Source organism: Apodemus sylvaticus, chromosome 4, assembly GCF_947179515.1.
Source record: "Apodemus sylvaticus chromosome 4, mApoSyl1.1, whole genome shotgun sequence".
NCBI classification, from domain to species: domain Eukaryota; kingdom Metazoa; phylum Chordata; class Mammalia; order Rodentia; family Muridae; genus Apodemus; species Apodemus sylvaticus.
The window spans coordinates 116,681,460-116,699,668 of record NC_067475.1 but is presented as its reverse complement, the minus strand read 5'-3'; the positions used below and the strand labels follow the sequence as shown (position 1 = coordinate 116,699,668).

Sequence of the window (18,209 nt, the reverse complement as noted above, 5' to 3'; positions counted from 1 at the left end):
GGCTTTTTTTTTTTTTTTTTCTGGCTGAGGCTCCATCTCTCGTCTCCACAAGCTGAGGTCTCGGGCCCTGAGGCGGGAAGGCCTAAGGGGACCTCATCCTGGGCCATAGTCCCTCTGGGCTGGAACTGGAACTGGCTCCTTCTGGACCGGAAGTTCCCAGGGGTGCTTAGCAGAGAAGCTCTTGTGGCCTCGGCTTCCCCACCTGCTCTCTTCACCCTTCTCTGCAGGCAGGTATCGGCACGCCATCTCCACTTGATTGCTCTGTGGAAGTCAGGTGGATCGAAGCCCCACGGAGCTGGGGGTGGACACCTGCGCCTTCTACTGTCAGCCAGACGTCATTGTCTCAATTTACGTGGGTCAAAAAAACAAAAAACAAGGATGGGTTTCCATCCTGTTTCCTTTTTCACTCGTGAGGCTTCTAGCAGAACAGCTCTTGGGGTCCCTCCTGACTAGGGGTTACCAAACAGTTCATCCAGCTCTTGCATCCACTCATCCCCTGGACCGCTTTTGATGATGGAGTCCACGAGGTCTGTACTGTCTGGGAGGCCAGGGAAGGAAGCCCCGGCACCTTCACCGCTATAATTGTATGACATGTCCTGAGCAGGGCTCCGCTCATAGGCCTGGCCCTGGTTGCTTGCAGCGAAGCTGCCGCCTGCTATCTGCGGCTGTGCTGGGGGCTGACTGAATGGCGGCATGCCCGGGACACCCTGGCTCAGGCCAGGCATGACCAATGGCCTCACCTGGCTGGCACTTTGCTGTCCTGCCAGGGGTGGCATCATCTGACGTCCCATGGCTGCTGGGTTGAGGGTTCTCACCGCGCCAGGGTTAGCATCCATGACTGGCTGGCTCAGTCCCTGTGGGAAGTGTTGTTTGGTCAGTCTCGGCTGGCCAGCTTGAAGTGGGTAGCTGGAGCCATTGTTAAATGGTCCCAACTCTCCACTAGTCCTCCCGGGAACACCCTGTAAGGTCCTCTGTTGCCAGTTTGGGGCTCCTTGTTGGATGGTTCCCATGACACTCTGAAGCCTCGGCGGGCCTTGGGGCCTGGGCAAGGCCTGGCCCACAGGTCCTTTCAGCTGCTGAGAGAGAGCCGAGTTCACCAGCATGCTCTGACCGAAGCCACTCACCATGCCAACCCCTTGGCTGGAGGCTGGCTGCCTGGGTCCCTGGGCTTGGTTGTGTGGGAGGCCCATGCCACTTTGGTTAGGATGCTGCAGCATTTGGGCCATGCCTGTGTTCATGTTGTACATTCCTGGTTGGCTGGTTGGGGGGGCACTGTAAGGGGCCAGTCCTATCTCCGACTGTGCTGCTGCGGGAGCCATTGTCCCTGGGTTCTGGGAGGGTCCCATTCCCATCATGCCCGCATTCTGTGCCATCAGCCTTGAAGTTCGCATGCTCTGGAGAGCCGCCTGGTTTCTCACGGCTGCCATGTCCTGGGGTGAACCTACAGAGAGGGAGAAAGGACAGCCGTCACCCACTGTTCTCCACATCAACATATCAGCTGTTGCTGGAATCTTCCTTGCGAATGACAGTCCTGCATATGAGAGGATCTACTGCAATAATAAATCTTCAGAGAAAGGTCATTACTTTTAATGATCATAACACACGAGTTGGGAACATTTTGCAAAATATTGAAAAGTACAAAGTCAAAAAAATGAAAGTCACCTGATTCCCAGCATCTGGAGAAGATCCCTGCCAACTCTTATTTATATTTAAATAGACACAGAAAATTGAGGTCATACCCCCGTGTTCCATTTGTTCACGTTTCAGATGCAAGCCATTTCCTTTTCTGGGTATTCTGCCACCAAGTCAGCGGGTGCCAACTCTCTGGGCTGTGTTGAGCGTGGCGGTATATGCCTGTAAGCCCAGCAACTCGGAAGGCAGGGAGGCATAAAGGCTGTGAGCTCAAGACTGGGCTACATCCTGAACTCCTGGCTGGCTTGAAGTATACAGTGGGGTTCTGTCTCAGAAAGGAGGAGGAGGAGAAGGAGGAGGAGGAGGAGGAGGAGGAGGAGGAGGAGGAGGAGGAGGAGGAGGAGGAGGGGCTCAGGAGGAAGAATAAATCTGCTCACTGCACGTTCTCTTTGTGGACTTCAGGTCTGTAGAGAATCCATTCAATGACTCTCCATTCAACTGTTTTTGTTTTTTATTCCTCTTAGACATGAGTAGGGCTTGAGGTAAAAAGTCATTACCACTGCCTTCAAGCTGTTTGAGCAATGAGGCATATTTTAGATCCACGCTGTAACTCTCTGTCTCTCTGACTTTGGCTGCGCAGATGGGCAAGAGCCCGCAGCTAGAAAAAGAAACCATGCCGTCTCTCCTTCCTTGGCGAAGACCCTCGTGTCTTTCTGTAGGCAAAGCCCCCCCCCTCCTTTGGACCAGTAACCACTCTGCACCCTCCCTTCTATTCTCCCGCACTCCCTTCTCTTTCTCTCCCCTGTGGACTAGGATGACTCTCTCGCCTTGCAAACAAGGACTGTGACTGGGGCCGACAAGCACTAGCTTGTCCTTACAAGTTGTTCAACTCTCAAAATACCCTGTAGCCTTGAGAAAGCAGTCTGAGTCTACACTCCACCCCCAGGCTGGCAAGAGCTTCTCTGTGACCACCAGGATCAGCGGAGGGCTCACTCAGGGCCAGGGCCTCTGCTGTTGCTCTTGTCCATTTGCCAGTTCATTGGTTATGACCTGAACACAAGCACACACAAAGCCACGCATCGGCCGACGACTTGTGCACACTTCCCAGTGGGAAGCCAGGGCCAGCAGGCACACCGAGGTGGCCTCACCTTGGAACTGATTGACCTGCTGCACTGGGTACGGATTCCGCTGTGGCTGCAGGTGCTGGCGGGGCAGGTGCGGCTGCTGTAACTGCTGGAAAAGATGAGAGAAGGCAGAGGTGAGATGGGGCGGGGTGGGGGTGTGTGGAGGGAGGGGGAGCACAGTTGGGGACAGGCCAGCTCTGATGAAGGTAGTATCTTACATTTCTCTCAAAGACTACATTTTGTGTGGGAAAACCCCACATACATAGAGGCACGGGCTGCGTAAAGTCAACAGTGGGTGTGGGTGGATTTTCACGATGTGGAAATACCTGGAAAACGAGCCCCACCCTCAGAACCAGAATCAGGCACGTGTTAGAAGCCCCCCTTTCCCAGTATCCCTCTCCCAGAGCACCATTCACTTAACTTTGACCCCACGGACTACATCTTGCTGACACTGGACTTCCTTGAAAGTGTGTATCCTGTGCCTGGTGTCTTACATTTCCCATAAACACTTGCGAGGTTTCTTCCTGCTGAGGTGCGTGCTGCCTCTTCTCTGCCGACTAGTATCCCATCCTATGGACATACCACAACGTACTCATTCCCCTACAGACCATCATTTCGGGTGTCCCAGCCTGGGGCTGGTGCAGATGTCACCGCTCTGACACGTTTTCTGCTGATGTTCCCTGGTGCTCCATGCTGGACTTGCTGGCTCATGCACTGAGTGATGCAACTTTAACTTTGATTTTCCAGCATCAGCCAGAGGACCGCTTTCCTCGGCACTGTGGGGATCTGGCGCAAAGGGACAAGCAACTGCTTTCTAATAACCTAGGTAGATGCTGTGGGTACAGGAACATAGGCTCCTCAGGGACCATGGTTTTTGGGGGTTTTTTTGTTTTGTTTTGTTTTGTTTTTTCATTATTCCCATGAAGCACAATACATGTCTACAAGTCAAATACTCTGAGTTTGCTGCTCTGAAGCAACCATGTGGGATTCCACCTATTCTGGGAGTCCAAGACCTGCCTTTTAGTCTTTCTTCTTTGACTTGCGTGGGATCCTGTGCCACGAGCATCATTACCAACCTGCTGGGCCTGCTGTTAGGATCATTATAATGTGCAGAGGAGAGAGACGAAAGGGCAAGGAGAAAGGGCAGGGAAAAGGCTGTGAGTTCTCGGTTGGTCATCAACTAGTCACGTGACCTCCGGTGCACTTAACCGCTTTCCGGCAGCTGCTGAATATTCATTAAGTACTTTACATCTGTGAGCGCCCAAAAGAACCTGCAACCAGATCCCAGCTCTAGGGCTCATTATAAAAATAACAGCCACTGGCTACTTCTTCCCACACGTGTTTACTTCCATTTTCTCCCTCACATTTGTTCCTAGGCAGGTCTGTAATTTTCTGAATCTCTTTCTTTTCCCCTAAAAGGCCAGGCAGCACTCTGGCAACCAAAGGAAAGAAACAACAAACTGCCCCCACCCCGGCAAAAACAAACAAAAACAAAAACACCAAACAGCTTCTGCCCTGCTGGCCCAGCCTGTGTGTCTACCATGGGATTCTACAGAAAAAGGAGATTTTTCTACAGAAAAAAATGTGTAGAGCATTGTAAGTGTAGGGTGGAAACCAGGCAAACCTTTCAGACAATAATGCAAGGATGTTATTGGGGGTGAGTGGAGCTTTTAAAAGTTTTTCCCCGGCCTGGGGAGAGAGCTGAGTCAGGCAAGTACTGGACTGCCTCAGAAGCGTGAAGCTCCGGCTTTGAGTCCTACAGCTCAGGTTAAAAGAAAGAAAGAAAGAAAGAAGTCAGGCGTGGTATAATCCCGGGGCTTGGGGGGCAGAGGCAGGATCTCTCTGGGCAAACACTCTACTACTTCTCAAGCTGCAGGCCAGTGAGACACCCTGCCTTCATAAACAAGGTTGGCAGTGCCAGGAAAATGCTACCAGTGGCTGATCTACAGCCTCCATAGGACACACACACACACACACACACACACACACACACAGGGGCATGTTTCTCCTTGTCAAACTTCCTAGACAGTACACAAGTTTAACTGCCTCACTGACAGGGAGGGATAAGGCCGTGGTAGCGGTGGGCTGGGATTCCCCACTCCCCTTCCCCGTTCTACCTTTTTCTAAGCATGTGGTCTCAAACCACAGAAGTTCCTCCTCACTTCAGTCTTCCCACCTGCATGCGATGGGACTCCAGGCTCCCGACTGTTTATCTGAGACCTCAGATGGGAAGATCTGGACAACCTCTGGGAGTGGGCGAGAGGGGACATGCTATGTGCTGGTCGGGAACAAGGCATTAGCCCCAGCTTGCACCTGCGTTCAACCTTCGTGGCTCTGACTGCCTGATCAGCCCAGTTCCCCGAGATAGGCAGGATCTTGAATCTGTCCGTTTTCCATCGGGGTGGGGGGTGCTCAGGAAACACAAGTGTTTCCAATACATTGTTTCCAGAACTGGAAGTGACGGGGCATGTTCAATGCTGCCGGGACTGAGGAAATCACAGAGTCAGCGTGGTGCTGATGTGACGATCAATATTTACTCTCAGGGCTGGGGTGCAGCCCAGAAGCAGAGCACGTGCCTAACACGGGTGAGGTCCTGGGAGCCATCCCCAGCACAGCCAATGATAGCAAAGAGAGCTCAGCCCAAAGCTGAAATCATTCCACCGCGGTGGCCCTGAGCCCCCCTCCCCCAATGCTAAGCATCACACAGGGCACAGGCAGGCGAGACATTACATTGACCTGGACTACACATGGGTTGTAGCTTTTCTACAGCAATCCCTAATGCTGTCGGGCGTCCTAGGAGCCACTTCTATAAACATTGGTGGAAAGCACAATTTTCTAGGGACTTTGCATTCTTTACCTCAAACAAACTTTAACGTGGGAAAATTATGTGAACCTAACCTGCTAGATGAAGACAGACTGGTTTTTTACAAATGCATGCTTGCGTGTGTGTGTGTGTGTGTGTGTGTGTGTGTGTGTGGTGTGCCAAGGGTACAGGCAATCTCTGGTATCTTTTCACTTTCTAGTTTGTTTGAGATAGGGCCTCTGGCTTGCCTCTGTATATGCCAGTTAGGCAGCCTGGGAGCTTCTGAGGGCCCCTGTGCTTCCCCACCTCATGGTAGGCGCGGTGATTCCATGTGCACATTACTGCACCTGAGATTAAATGCAGGTCGTCACGCTTACACAGCGAGCACTTCCCCCATGTCTTCAGCCTTCCATGATCTACTTATTTACCCAAAATCATATTAAAAGAAAAAAGGATAGCCAAGTCCAGACCCTGAGTTGGGAGACAGTCCTTTATAAATTGTATATACAGTTTCTAGGGCAACTCAGTCAGTTTTTTGCTTCCTCCATGTTTTCTAAGGTCATCATGATGCTGGGGGGTTCTACTTGTTGCCTTGTCCAAAGGCATGGGTTTGACACACCTCTTCCTGCAACCTTCCACCTCCCTGTTGGTTCCCCAGGGCGTGGCTGACCAGGCAGCATGGCATGAGAGCACCCCCCCCCCCGGGTGGGCATAGATGAGGTCTGTGGGCTACTCTGGCTCCTGCTGTGTCTCGGTTGCAGCGCATGTATCAGAAATAATCACTCAGGGTGCCAGGCACATCTGAAAATGTCCTGGGTTTGGTGGAGGAGAGATTTACAGAGCCCAGAGCCCCTTAACAAGTCCACTGATCACTCCCGGAGAGAGATTAGCACAGCTCCTTGTCACACACCTTATGCAGGGGGAGAGGGATGGAGGCTTGTTTGTACAATAGCTGCCAGGTGGCTGCCTGACCTTGGTAAGAAGGGAGATAATTACACGGCTGTTCAGGGAACATAAGCAAGGTGTGCTCAACAGTCCACGTTTCCTCTCTGGAGGGAGACTGGTATTATTTGTAACTGTTATTCTGGGCAGGTAGGGGCCTTGGTATGCCTGTAACTTACTCAGTACTTTGAAGAGGAAATTCCAAAATTCGAATTCTATTAGGGACAAGGCATGAGCAAGAGTCAAAGCTTTGCTGGGATTTTCAGCCCACCTGTGATTCAGGGCCTGCCTGTAGTGTGGGATGCCCTATGCAGGTCCCATAGGGGATCACAGACTCTCTTATGGACAGATTTAGGCAATTCCTTGGGATAACACTAAATCAGGCACCAGCATCTAAAGCCAGAACAAATCAAAGGCAAGAGGGAGGCTCTTCAGGGAAGGCTTTCTTCCAGAGCAGGAGGATTATATGGCTGGGGTGGGTGAGTATGCTTAGGGTAAAGGTTTGTTTGTGCTAGGTCTTCCTTTAACTCACAGATTTCCTGAGTTGTAGGAAAAGGTGGCAGGGACTTTCTCCAGTTATATCCTTTCCATGATGCCCGTTCAAGTTCCCTGATAGTTCATGTTGTTTCCATGGTCACAGTTAAGGTTTTATTGTTGTGAGGAGACACCATGACCACAGCAACTCTTATAAAGGCAAACATTTAATTGGGGCTGGCTTACAGCTTCAGAGTAAGTTTAGTCCATTGTTCATCATGGGGGAAGCATGGTGGCATGCAGGTAGACATGCTGGAGAAGGAGCAGGTAGACATGCTGGAGAAGGAGCTGAGAATTCTATGTCTTCATCCAAAGATGGCAGAAGGAGACTGTGCCATGCTGGGCATAACTTGAGCATAGGAGACTCAAAGCCTGCCCCCACAGTAACACACTTCTTCCAACAAGGACACACCTACTTCAACAAGGCCATACCTCCTAATAGGTCATTTCCTGTAGCCAAGAACTCAAACACATGAATCTATGGGGGCCATTCCTATTCAAACCACCACACGAGTCTAACATTTACAACCAACTCAGTCCTTCTGACGTTTTTTCTTCTTCTTCTGTGTTCCTATGAAGGGCAGACCTTGACAGGGACAACGTTGGCTTTCTCACCAATAGGAGGTGCCAGATGAGTGCTTGCTGAATTGATGGCTTATACCTTGGGGAATGTTACTTACCTGCTCAGCCAGGATCTGCTGCTGTTGCTGTTGCTGCTGCTGCTGCTGCTGCTGCTGCTGCTGCCTCTGCTCCCGAAGGAACTGCTGCTTCTGATGCTCCATCAGCTGGGCCCGTTGGTCCATTAGCATCTGTTTCATGATGGCTGCCTGTGGCTGGCTGCCTAGAAATCCAAGGCCCCCAGGATTGGCTCCAGAGACCATGCTGCCTGACCCTGGGGGCACAGAGTTCTGCATAGGGCCTGTGGTCCGGGGAATACCAACTGCGTGCTGCTCCTAGAGAGACCAGAAGAAAGCAATTTAGAAATTCTGCTGGAACACTTCCTGACATTTCAGGGGAAACTTCTGGGGAGAGGAATGGGGCAGAAGTTCTGGCTTGGGGATTCCACGGGTCCAGAGTGGTACCGTTACACTTCCAGAAAACTGTTGGCCTCCCCATATTAGAACTGGAGAGGCTACAGGGACAGGGAATATAAACAGAGAATGGGTCTGGGAAATGGGGAGTCAAGTCGTCTGTTTCAGATGGGATGGCATAGTGGCGGAGCACTGGGGTTTCATCACTGATTCTAAAAAAAAAAAAAAAAAAAAAAAGGAAATAACAATCAGGGTGGGCTCACCATTGACTCAAAGGCAACCCCACCCTCGTCTTTCCTCACAATCCTAGCACGTACTCTCTGCTTTGCTAAAATGGGCATCTTAGTAAATAGTAGAGATGTTCAAGGAAGTCACATACTATCGCAGCATGTTAACAAACAGACCGAATGCTTGATGTTAGACCAATTAGTCAAAATACTTGTTCTTGTGTGTGTGTGTGTGTGTGTGCGCACACACACACATGCGCACGCATTTTAATTCTGTCAGGCAGAGGTTTGATAGTAGGAATTGAAAATATTTTATTTTGACCAAAGCTATATAATCCCAAGAGAGGGACTTCTTGGGAAGGCCAAGAAGTTCGGTCAGAGGGGGGAGGGCAGGGAAATATGACCAGAGCAAGTTATATATATGAAATGAGAAATAATACATTTTTAAAAGCCATGCAATCTCCTAATCTCTTTAAAAATAGAATTGCATCTCATGTGTCTGGGATAATTTCAGCACCAGGGACTGGGTTGGGACTCTTGGCTCTATAATTATTTTTCAAAGAGTTGACAGAAACTTATAAGGACTGACCCCCAGGGAATAGAGGTAATGTGCTAAGTAGCTGATCCCACAGAGGCCACGGGCTATCTGAGAGGATGCCCTCAGGAGGGATGTCTATGCCACCAGACAGTGGAGGCTACCAGGGGGAAGTGCTAATGGGCACGGTGGGAGTGTAGACACAAAAGTCACTTTCTAGACACTCCTAATGGCAAAGTGGCCATGGCCAATGCGGGACACGGCCTTCCTTCCGACCTGAGCACAGAGGCTCCGACTTAAATGGCACTCACACGAGGACAGGCACAGCAGTACCGTGAGGCATGCTTTGGTATAGATGTGGTTGTTTGTGCAGGCAATTTTCTCTCAAAATACAGAATCAAGATCCTGTCTGCCTCTCCAGGGCCAGTTTGGGGTTGATTCCCATGAACCTGGGCTGGCCGGCCTCCGGCTTCTCTCCTTGCCTGGTGGTGACCCAGGCAAGTGGTCCTTTCTGGTGATGTTGCACCTAACATCCCATCCCTACTCACTCTGCCTGCCAGCACCCAAACAAAACTGGATGAGCAAAACAAAGTGCATTGCTTCTATGGCACCAGCAACTACAGCCGAGGGAGATATGGTGAGTTTGTGAAGTTATTCAGGTCTCGGCAGGAGGGTCCCTAAGAGAACCAGGGCACTGACGCTGAGTCGACTTCTGTATTATTTCCACTTTCTTCCCTGAACTCTTAAGTCCGCAGTGCCAAGCACACATATTGGGACAGCCTGTGTCTAAATGTGAGTCATGCTTTTTGGTGTAGGTGCTGGCTAAATTGTGTGTGTGTGTGTGTATGAGCATGTGTGTGTACGAGTGTGTGAACGTGTGTGTGAGCATGTGTGTGTATAAGCGTGTGTGTATGAACGTGTGTGTATATGAGCGTGTGTGTGTGTATATGAGCGTGTGTGTGTATATGAGCGTGTGTGTGTGTGTACGAGTGTGTGTATGTGTGTGAGCGTGTGTCTGAGCATGTGTGTGTGTGTATAAGCATGTGTATGAGCGTGTGTGTTTGTGTATATGAGCGTGTGTGTGTGTGTGTGTGTGTGTGTGTGTGTGTGTATGAGTGTGTGTGTACGAGTGTGTGCGTGCACGCATGTGCAGCTGCCTGCAGAGGTTAGAAGAGGGCACTGGATCCCTTGGAGCTGGAGTTCCAGGTAGTTGTGAGCCTCCTGGCATGGGGGCTGGGGACTAAACCCTGCCCTGAGAGGGGCAGTCTGCAGTCTAACTGCTGAGCCATCTCCACAGTCCACCGCAAAGGCTTTCATTTATGCACGTTCGCTGAAATCAGGTGGGGAGCTATGAAATATTTTTAACGTTTAAGGACCTTTATTAACATTATCTAGGTACACAAGAACTTTCCTTTGCACTCTGCTCGCTACTGTTTTCTAAGCCCTTCCTTCTACAGGATCATGCTGTTTCTTCCCTTCTTGAGAGACAAATGGCTGACCAGCTTAACACTTCAGGCTAGAGATAGCCACCCAGTGGAAGGACAGATAATAGTTTTTCTCCTACGCATTTCAGTCTGTTGACTATTTCCCGGTTTTGATGAAGAGAGATTTGAAGGGAAAATGAGATCCAAGGAGAGCCAACACTTTCTTTAGCTTGTTTTTGAAAGGGCTGTTCTTCCTGGCCCTGCTTCTCTCCGAGTACTTTGAGGTTTTGTTGCCCATGTGACCCTCTGCATAGTGGAGGCCTGCAGCCAGGGGTGAAGGGTGCTTTCCCTTCTCTCCCCTGGGAAAACAGGAGAGGCAGCCGAGGTGGCGATGCTCATATACCCAGCCACATGCTGTCCCTGTGGACACAGTCAAGCTATTACCTCTGGGGTTACTTTCATTCCCAGAATGACCCTGTCCCCAAAGTTGTTAATGTTCTCAATGCAGACTACAGGACCCAATATGGCTGCGACGTTGCCTTCCAAATACAGCAAGCGTCTTTGCGGGCTTCCCAGCAAGTGCACAGGTGTGTCCCAAAGTGGGCAAGCGCACCATGACCGGCTTTACAAATGAAACCGGTGCGGGAGGCTGTTTATGTCGCCGGGCTTCTTTTAACCTGGAATCTAAGAGGGCTTAATGAGAAATAGTCTTGTCAAGCTCTAGGATGCCAAGCCCCTGCTCTCGTTTCTATGGCGGACACACACTGGGTTGTGCAATTAGAGAAAACCAGAGTGAGCTTTCGTCATGCGACATGTAATGCCTAGAGCCAAATGATGCAGTATTTTTAGTTTTAATTACTGGTTTGTTCTCCACTCCCAGCCCAGCGACCTCCCCTCGCTTTCCACCCTGAATCTTAATACATTCTCCTCTCCTTGAATCCAATTTGCCACGCAGATCTTCCAGGCTCTCCAAACACTCTCACTTTTCAGTAAAATAAGGGGGGGGGGGGAAGAGATCAAAACCAAAGAACGTGTCTTACACATTCACCTTCCGCTGCAGGGGCGAGAGCTTAACAATTTTCTAAAGGCTAGAGGGAGGTAGGAAGGTGTAAACAACACTCTAGCCTCCCTCAAAGAGGCAGTTTCCGACTTCAAAAATCAGAGGCGATAAAAATATCTTCCGAGAACAGCCAGCTGTTTATTTATAAACCCACTTGTGGAGAAACTTGCTTTCTCTGAAGGGATTTCTCCTCCCCACAAGAAAACGCAGTATCTGGGTGATAGGGACCAGAGATGTGGCGTCGGTAAGATCATTAGTTCCTGAGTGGGACAGGATGCGACATCCTGTGTACCGGACCCAGAAAACCCTGGGCTTCATCCTTTCCTAGGTGGCCCCGAGGGGACCTTCTTGAGCAGCTGTTGTTATGCCAGTAGCCCAGCAGAGGGTGGTGTGAGTCCGGGACCGCACTCCAGACCTCGCTCTGAGTTCCCCCCCACCCTCCGCACCCCCATCGCAGATGGCTTAATCAGGGCTGGGTCCCCCCCCCCCTCCGCCCCTCCCGGGCCGCCGCCGCTGCGGACGGACGTGGAGCCAGGCAGTCAAGTGTTCCTGCGTACAGCAGGTAGCCTGGCAACTGCGAGCATAATACGGAGCAGATGGTGTTCGCACGGCGTGATGGACATCACACACGACAGCCTGAGACAATCCAGGAATTCCCTGGTGGCTCGAGGCCCTCTTTGCACAAAATGAGTTCTCTCACCATGGCGGTGCATCTTAAGGGGTGGAGGTCTCTCCCTTCCCCACTCGCTGACATCAAACTGGTTTCTTATTACCGACTTTTCTCCAGTCAGAGGGAAGAGGGACTTGGCGGGGTGGGATGAGGGGTGGGGGTGGGGGGCAGGAAGAGGACGTGGAAGGAAACCGAAGGATGGTGAGCGGAGTCGGAGGAGATGCAGGGGGGCGGTGGCGGCCAGACCCCAGGGGCACCTCGCCATTGGAGGGGACAGGGTTTCTCTAGACAGAGAGGCACAAAGCCTGTGCGGGAGGAAGGGACCTCTGCTCACTCTGCAACCACGTGGCCTACCAGTCGCCCAAATGAAATTTAGGGTTTTCGTTAAAAAGTCCCCTGAGGCGTAATTTAGCCTCTTCAACTCCAGCCTATCGGCTTACAAGTCCTCAGGGGGCTTCGGCAAAGCGTGCAGGGGTAGGGCCGGGAGCTCCAGGCTGGCCAGAGAGCGCCTCACTGCTTGGCGCTCCTAACAAAGACCAGGAGCTCATGAGAAGAGCGGGTGCCCTGGGGCCCCTGAGAAACAGCCTGACGCTGTAGGGGTGGGCATACTGCCCAGTGCCACTACTCCGAGTGTTCCTGTAGCCTAGAGAGCACCAGAGGAAAGGACATGTATGTAGGGCTGTTGTGGGTAAGAAAGAGCTGGAATAAATCAATAAACAGAGAGGCTATCTAGAAAACAAATCCGTCACACACACACACACACACACACACACACACACACACACACACACACGCTGAACTGGGCCAACCAGTCTCAGGCCAAATGAATTTTGGACTAAATTCTGAGTATCAAAAGACTTCATATCCAGTATTTCGAGGCTGTTTACAATGTCGAGTTTTAGGTTTCAGAGAGTTAGGGTCTATGAAAGGTGACAGCTAAGGTCACACCTGCTCAGCAAGAATTTAGTGCCTTCATGTCCGGTGAGCACCAGGCAGAATGACTCCATCACCCAAAGGACCCCTGTTGTGATTCCCAGAGGCATGGGCAGGCCACCTTGCCTCCATCCAGAGTCCCTTGAAAATCTGAAAACCACATTTAAAAGTGGCCAGTGACAATGAGAACTTTGGAGATGAAAAAGGCTAAGAAGAGGCGAAAACCTCCTCCTCATTCTGTAAGAGCAAATCTGTGTAGAGCAATGGCGAAGAATACAGCTTCTCAAACCGTGGTCCCGGCTCACCTTACATTGGCATTCCCTGGGAGCGAGGCAGAAATGCAGATTCCCTGGCCCCACCAGGCCTACGGAATCAGACCAAGTTCTCCAGGTGATGGGATATCCTGTAGGAGTTTGGGAATTACTGGAGCGAATAATCCTGGCTGATTGCAGCCTGGCCCTGATTTGATTGCAAACTTGCATTTTTTCAAAAATCAAGCCCCGGTGCAGGCTTGCTCTGGCTTCAGTGTGAATCAAACTGCTGCATTTAGAATCAAACTCCCCCTCCCTGCTCAGGTCTGCTAGGCTGGCTCCGTGATATTTGTCACGAAGACCTGAGAATTCTCAGGGGAACCAGGGGCCCTAACTCTTTTTGAAAGGATGGCATTCCAGTTGCAACTGATCTCTGTAAGCTGAAAGGTAGCCAAGACCAAGGGATGAGGCTTGGGGGAGGGGAGTGGGACTTGGGCGATCCTTGCTAAGGGAGAGCATCAGGCATGCCCTCAAGTTCCCCAGGGTAGCACAATAGAAAGCTATGGATTGATGAATATCCCCTCTGGTTGGAAAGGGTTCTTTCAATAAAGAGACCACAGGGCTACACTAGAAGATAACGGACTTGCATGAGGAACTCGGTATAGGCAAAGGCTCTGCTAGATGCCTTTACCTGTGTAATCAAACTCGTTCCGTTGATTAGAAAGCTCAAGTCTCTGAGAGGTTAGGGAACTTGTCTGATTGTCCCACAGCTGGGGCGGCATCTTTGGGATTTGAACTTTTCTATCACCAAAACAGACATCTGGTCTCAATTGAGCAGACCGCCCAGGAGCATTCTGGAATAAAGAACGAGCACGGGAAGGGGGGAAGAATGGACACAGAATAAAAGGGCAGAAACTATTAGAATCGAAAAGAAATCAAAGAATGAAACTAAATGTGAACAACCACAACAAAAAACGACTTTTAAAAATTGTTTTCTGAGACTCCAAATCAGGATGTCTCTGCTATCAACTTTGATTTTTTTTTTAAAGGGCAGAAGACTAGGCTATCCAACCATGAGAGGAAAGATGAAACAAAGTAAATTAAAATCTGAGCTCCCTCTGAAGTCTACCAGGTGTCAGGGCAGAAGCATGCCCTGCGGATGGTGGCAACCCTGTACAAATTTCCTTTTCAACGAGTTCTTTTTCACTGTGAGGTTGGGAAGAAGCTTACAACAAACTCCCACCAGAGCCCTAACAGTCACCCAAACCCCTCCTCTTCATGGATGATTCGAGACGGCTACATTGAAAAGCTTGTTTTTAGCTGAGTACACTGGCACGTGCTCAAAACAGTAGTGCTTAGGAGGTGGAGGCAGGGGGCTAGCTTGGACTACAAAGTAAGACCCCCCTATTGTTTGTTTGATTATATCCCCCCAAACAGTTGAATTTTCAGACTGTGACTAACAATTTAGGAAGTGTTTCACTTAAACAGTAGCAACTAAAGGCCAGTTCTATTTATTACCAGGAAGCTCTTTTCCTTATGGGGACCCAGGGACCCGACTAGGAACTCAACTCCTCTATGGGACCATGACTGAGACACTCTGATGGCATAAAAAACATCTTCAGGTTATTACTGTTATTGCTGAAGTTCTCTCTCTCTCTCTCTCTCTAAAGAGGGAGACACACAGAGACATACATACATATACAGGGAAACAGAGAGACACAGAGAGAGACAGAAAGAGAGGGAGACAGAGGTTGATGTAGCCTGTCTCACTCTCTGGTTCTCTACACTGTTCTTTCTCACTGAGCCTGGAACTCGTGGGCCTGGCAGACTGGCTGAACAGCAAGGCCCTCCTCTCTCTGTCTCTCCAAACCCGAGATTACAAGCTCTTCATAGCCTGGGTGCTGAGGATGGAACTTGGGTTCTCAGGCTTGCTTTGCAAGCATTTTATCCTTTGAGCCATCTCCCTGGCTTCTGACTGTGTAGCACATCTCTAGGGTAGAGTGAGTGCTGTCCTTCTGGCTTGGTTCTATAGAAAAGAGACCAGGACTTTAAACTTGTTTCCCCCCCCCCTAGATTTTCAATGAGAAAATAGATGATGTCTACTTAGACACCGATGACAGCAAAAAGTTGTGGCCACAAGTTTTGCATCCACATATTGAAAATGTTGGAAACAAATTGCATCAGACTTTTCTCTTGTCATTATTCTCTAAACAATATAACACTAAACTATCTACATAGCATTTACATTTTTAAGGTATTATAAGTGGTCTAGAGATGATTCAGAGTATACAGGGAGGATTGGGTAGGTCATATGTATATCCCATGGTGGCTCAGATAAAAGACTTGGGCATCTTTGGTGTGTTGGGATGCTTGTCCTAGACCCACCCTCCAGATTCTGAGGGATTGAAAACATGGATGCTGGGCTAGAGAGTTAGCGCACTCCTAAGAGTGAGTACTACTCTTGTAGAGGACACCCATTCAGTTCCCACGCCCCGGCAGCTCACAACCACTAGTAACTCTGGAGACATGATCTAGCACCCTCTTCTGGCCACCACAGGCACCTGCAGTCATGACAGATACGCACATAATATATGTGATTAAAAACAAACTCTTTAAAATAGGCATGCTCTCAGCCACTCGAACACAGAAGTTTTAAAAGCAATGTAGGAAAGTAGAAAAAAAAGAGGCAACACTTGTTTACAGCACTCCGAGACAACCATTGTTCATCTTACAGTTGCATTTCACACACCCCCTCCTTTCCTTAGCAGGCAAAAACGTATTTTCATGCTCTTGATCATGGCTTATGTTTGACAGTACATCCTACCAAGTCAAACCCTGTAAGATGGGGAAAATGGGAAAAAGTTCCAACTTTCCAAATGCTTAAATACAAGTTACAACTTATTGACAGTTAATCTTAGTGGCTCATTCCTGGTGTCATATTTTGTGCTTTGAGGACAGAGGTGTGTGTATTTTACCCCTAGCATCCGGCACAGTTAGAAGCACAGTTGCAACGAGATACGTGTTTGAGGAATCCGGCTAACTAGGCATGATGGATTCTAGCCTAAGCCAGTCTGGGGTGTAGGGGGAAAGATGTCTATACCAACAGACTGCTTCTCCGAAGGTCTGGTGGGGAAAGGGTTACGGTTGGCAGGGCTCTGTGCAGCCGTGAGAGAGTAACCAGGGGAAAGGTCAGGTTTTCAAGGACTTTCTTGGGCATAAAAATACAACAAACCCCACCAGTTTTTCTTTTGGACCGAAGTCCCAATCCCACCCTGCATTAGAAACACAACTTTGGGAGTCGTGCTTTTCCTCTGCCTCTGGTGTAAATTACAGACTTCCTCTGATCCTTTTGTTGCATTTAATTCCACGACCAAAGCAATGCTAAATTGGTTAAAAGTTCATTAGTGCACAACAATAGCGGCTCGATTAAATAAATTATGGCACATCCATACCACGAATGTGAGACAGTCAATGAAAATCATGCCTTCTCAGACGGTCTACTCACACGGAGGGGGCTTACTGTGCGCAGCTGAGGGAGGAAAAACATAAAATGTCTCTGAAACACTAGTCACAGGAAATATTATATTCTCTCTCTCTCTCTCTCTCTCTCTCTCTCTCTCTCTCTCTCTCTCTCACACACACACACACACACACACACCCCTGTCTGACAGTATATAATAGATAATATTGGAGGCAGGGTTCACTGTGTAGGCCTGGCTGGCCGAGAACTCAGTATGTAAACCAGGCTGGCTCTGAGCTCCCAGAGATCTTCTTGCCTCCTGAGGGCAGGAATTAAAGGTGAGCCCCACCATCCCCAGTTCTGATTTTTGTGCTTTAATATTTTTATATTATGAATGCATGGCACTTGTAATTTTTAAGTGTCATTAATTAATTAATTGGTTTGTTGGTTTATTGCGTGTATGTGTGTGGGAGGGTGTTTGTGAGGTAAAGCACACAAATGAAACCCAGAAAATAGTTTTCAGGAGTGAGTTCTCGCTGACCACCACTTGGGTCCTGGGGACTAAATTCCAGTTGTCAGGGTTGGCAGCATTGACTTGCTGAGCATGAATGTACTAGACTTTTACATAGATGTTACTTCTTCATTGTTGATGTTCTTGTTTTGGGACAAGATCCCATGTAGTCTAGGATGGCCTCAAACCTGCTGTGCAGCCTAGGATGATCCTCCGGCCTCTACCTCCCAAGTCTTGAGGTCACAGACATGTGTCACCATGACCACTTAAGTACTTTGAGTCTTACAGTGATTCTAAACTGACATGGGGCAGAACACAGTTCTTGAAGGACCCGGGACACGTCTGGTGTGTGGCTTCTTCCCTCGGGGTCTACTCTCTACGCTATGCAATAGAAACTGTTCCAGGCCTAGAATGTATGAGCGAACGGGTTTGCTCACTGCAGGCGCCGCATCCATCCTGGCCTCCGCTGCTTCAGTGGAAAGCCCTGGAGGGCAGGAAAGGCTCGGAGTACGGCGGCGAACACCTTCCAAATCCCATCTCGTCTTTAGTGGATCTAATCTGCTCTCTGTGGCGTTTCTTTACTCTAGGCTAGAAACCACAGAGATGGCTAAGGCCTCATGGTGGTGCATGCTTGAAACCCTAGAGCCCTGGGGGTGGGGTGGGGGCGGGGACTGGGCGGGGACTGGGCGGGGGCGGGGCTGAGGGTCTGTCTCTAAGCTCCAGGCTGTATCAGTTTTCTATTCTGTTGCTAAGACACAGTACCGGACAGATACAGCTTTAGGGAAGATGAAAGGAAGGAAGGGAGGAAGGAAGGGAGGAAGGAAGGGAGGAAGGAAGGGAGGAAGGAAGGGAGGAATCCTAGTTACTCTTCAGCTACCATGAGAAGACAATCTGCTCAAGGTAACTTATAAGAGAAACACTCAACTGGGGCCTTGCTTACAGTTTAAGACGGTTACTCCACACTCAGCATGGCGGGAAGCAGACAGAAGGAGCTGGAGCGGCAGCTGAGAGTTCTAAATCCTGATCCACAGGCAGAAGGCAAAGCGAGCACACTGGGGGGGAGGGGGGCTGG

The 18,209-nt window shown here is 49.8% G+C and overlaps 1 protein-coding gene across 2 annotated transcripts in view; it reads right to left on the bottom strand.

The window, feature by feature from the left end:
- Maml3 (mastermind like transcriptional coactivator 3) overlaps positions 1-18,209 on the bottom strand; it is a 420,062-nt gene continuing 401,853 nt past the window's right edge. The window contains exons 3-5 of one of the 2 annotated variants that reach the window (XM_052180538.1): positions 7,716-7,988; positions 2,781-2,862; positions 1-1,441 (exon numbers count right to left, since the gene is read on the bottom strand). In XM_052180538.1, the coding sequence (XP_052036498.1) occupies positions 450-1,441; positions 2,781-2,862; positions 7,716-7,988 (1,347 nt within the window). In that variant the 3' untranslated portion in view covers positions 1-449. Of the gene's footprint in view, positions 1,442-2,780; positions 2,866-7,715; positions 7,989-18,209 lie in introns of both variants that reach the window. The other variant, XM_052180537.1, reaches the window with a different exon arrangement.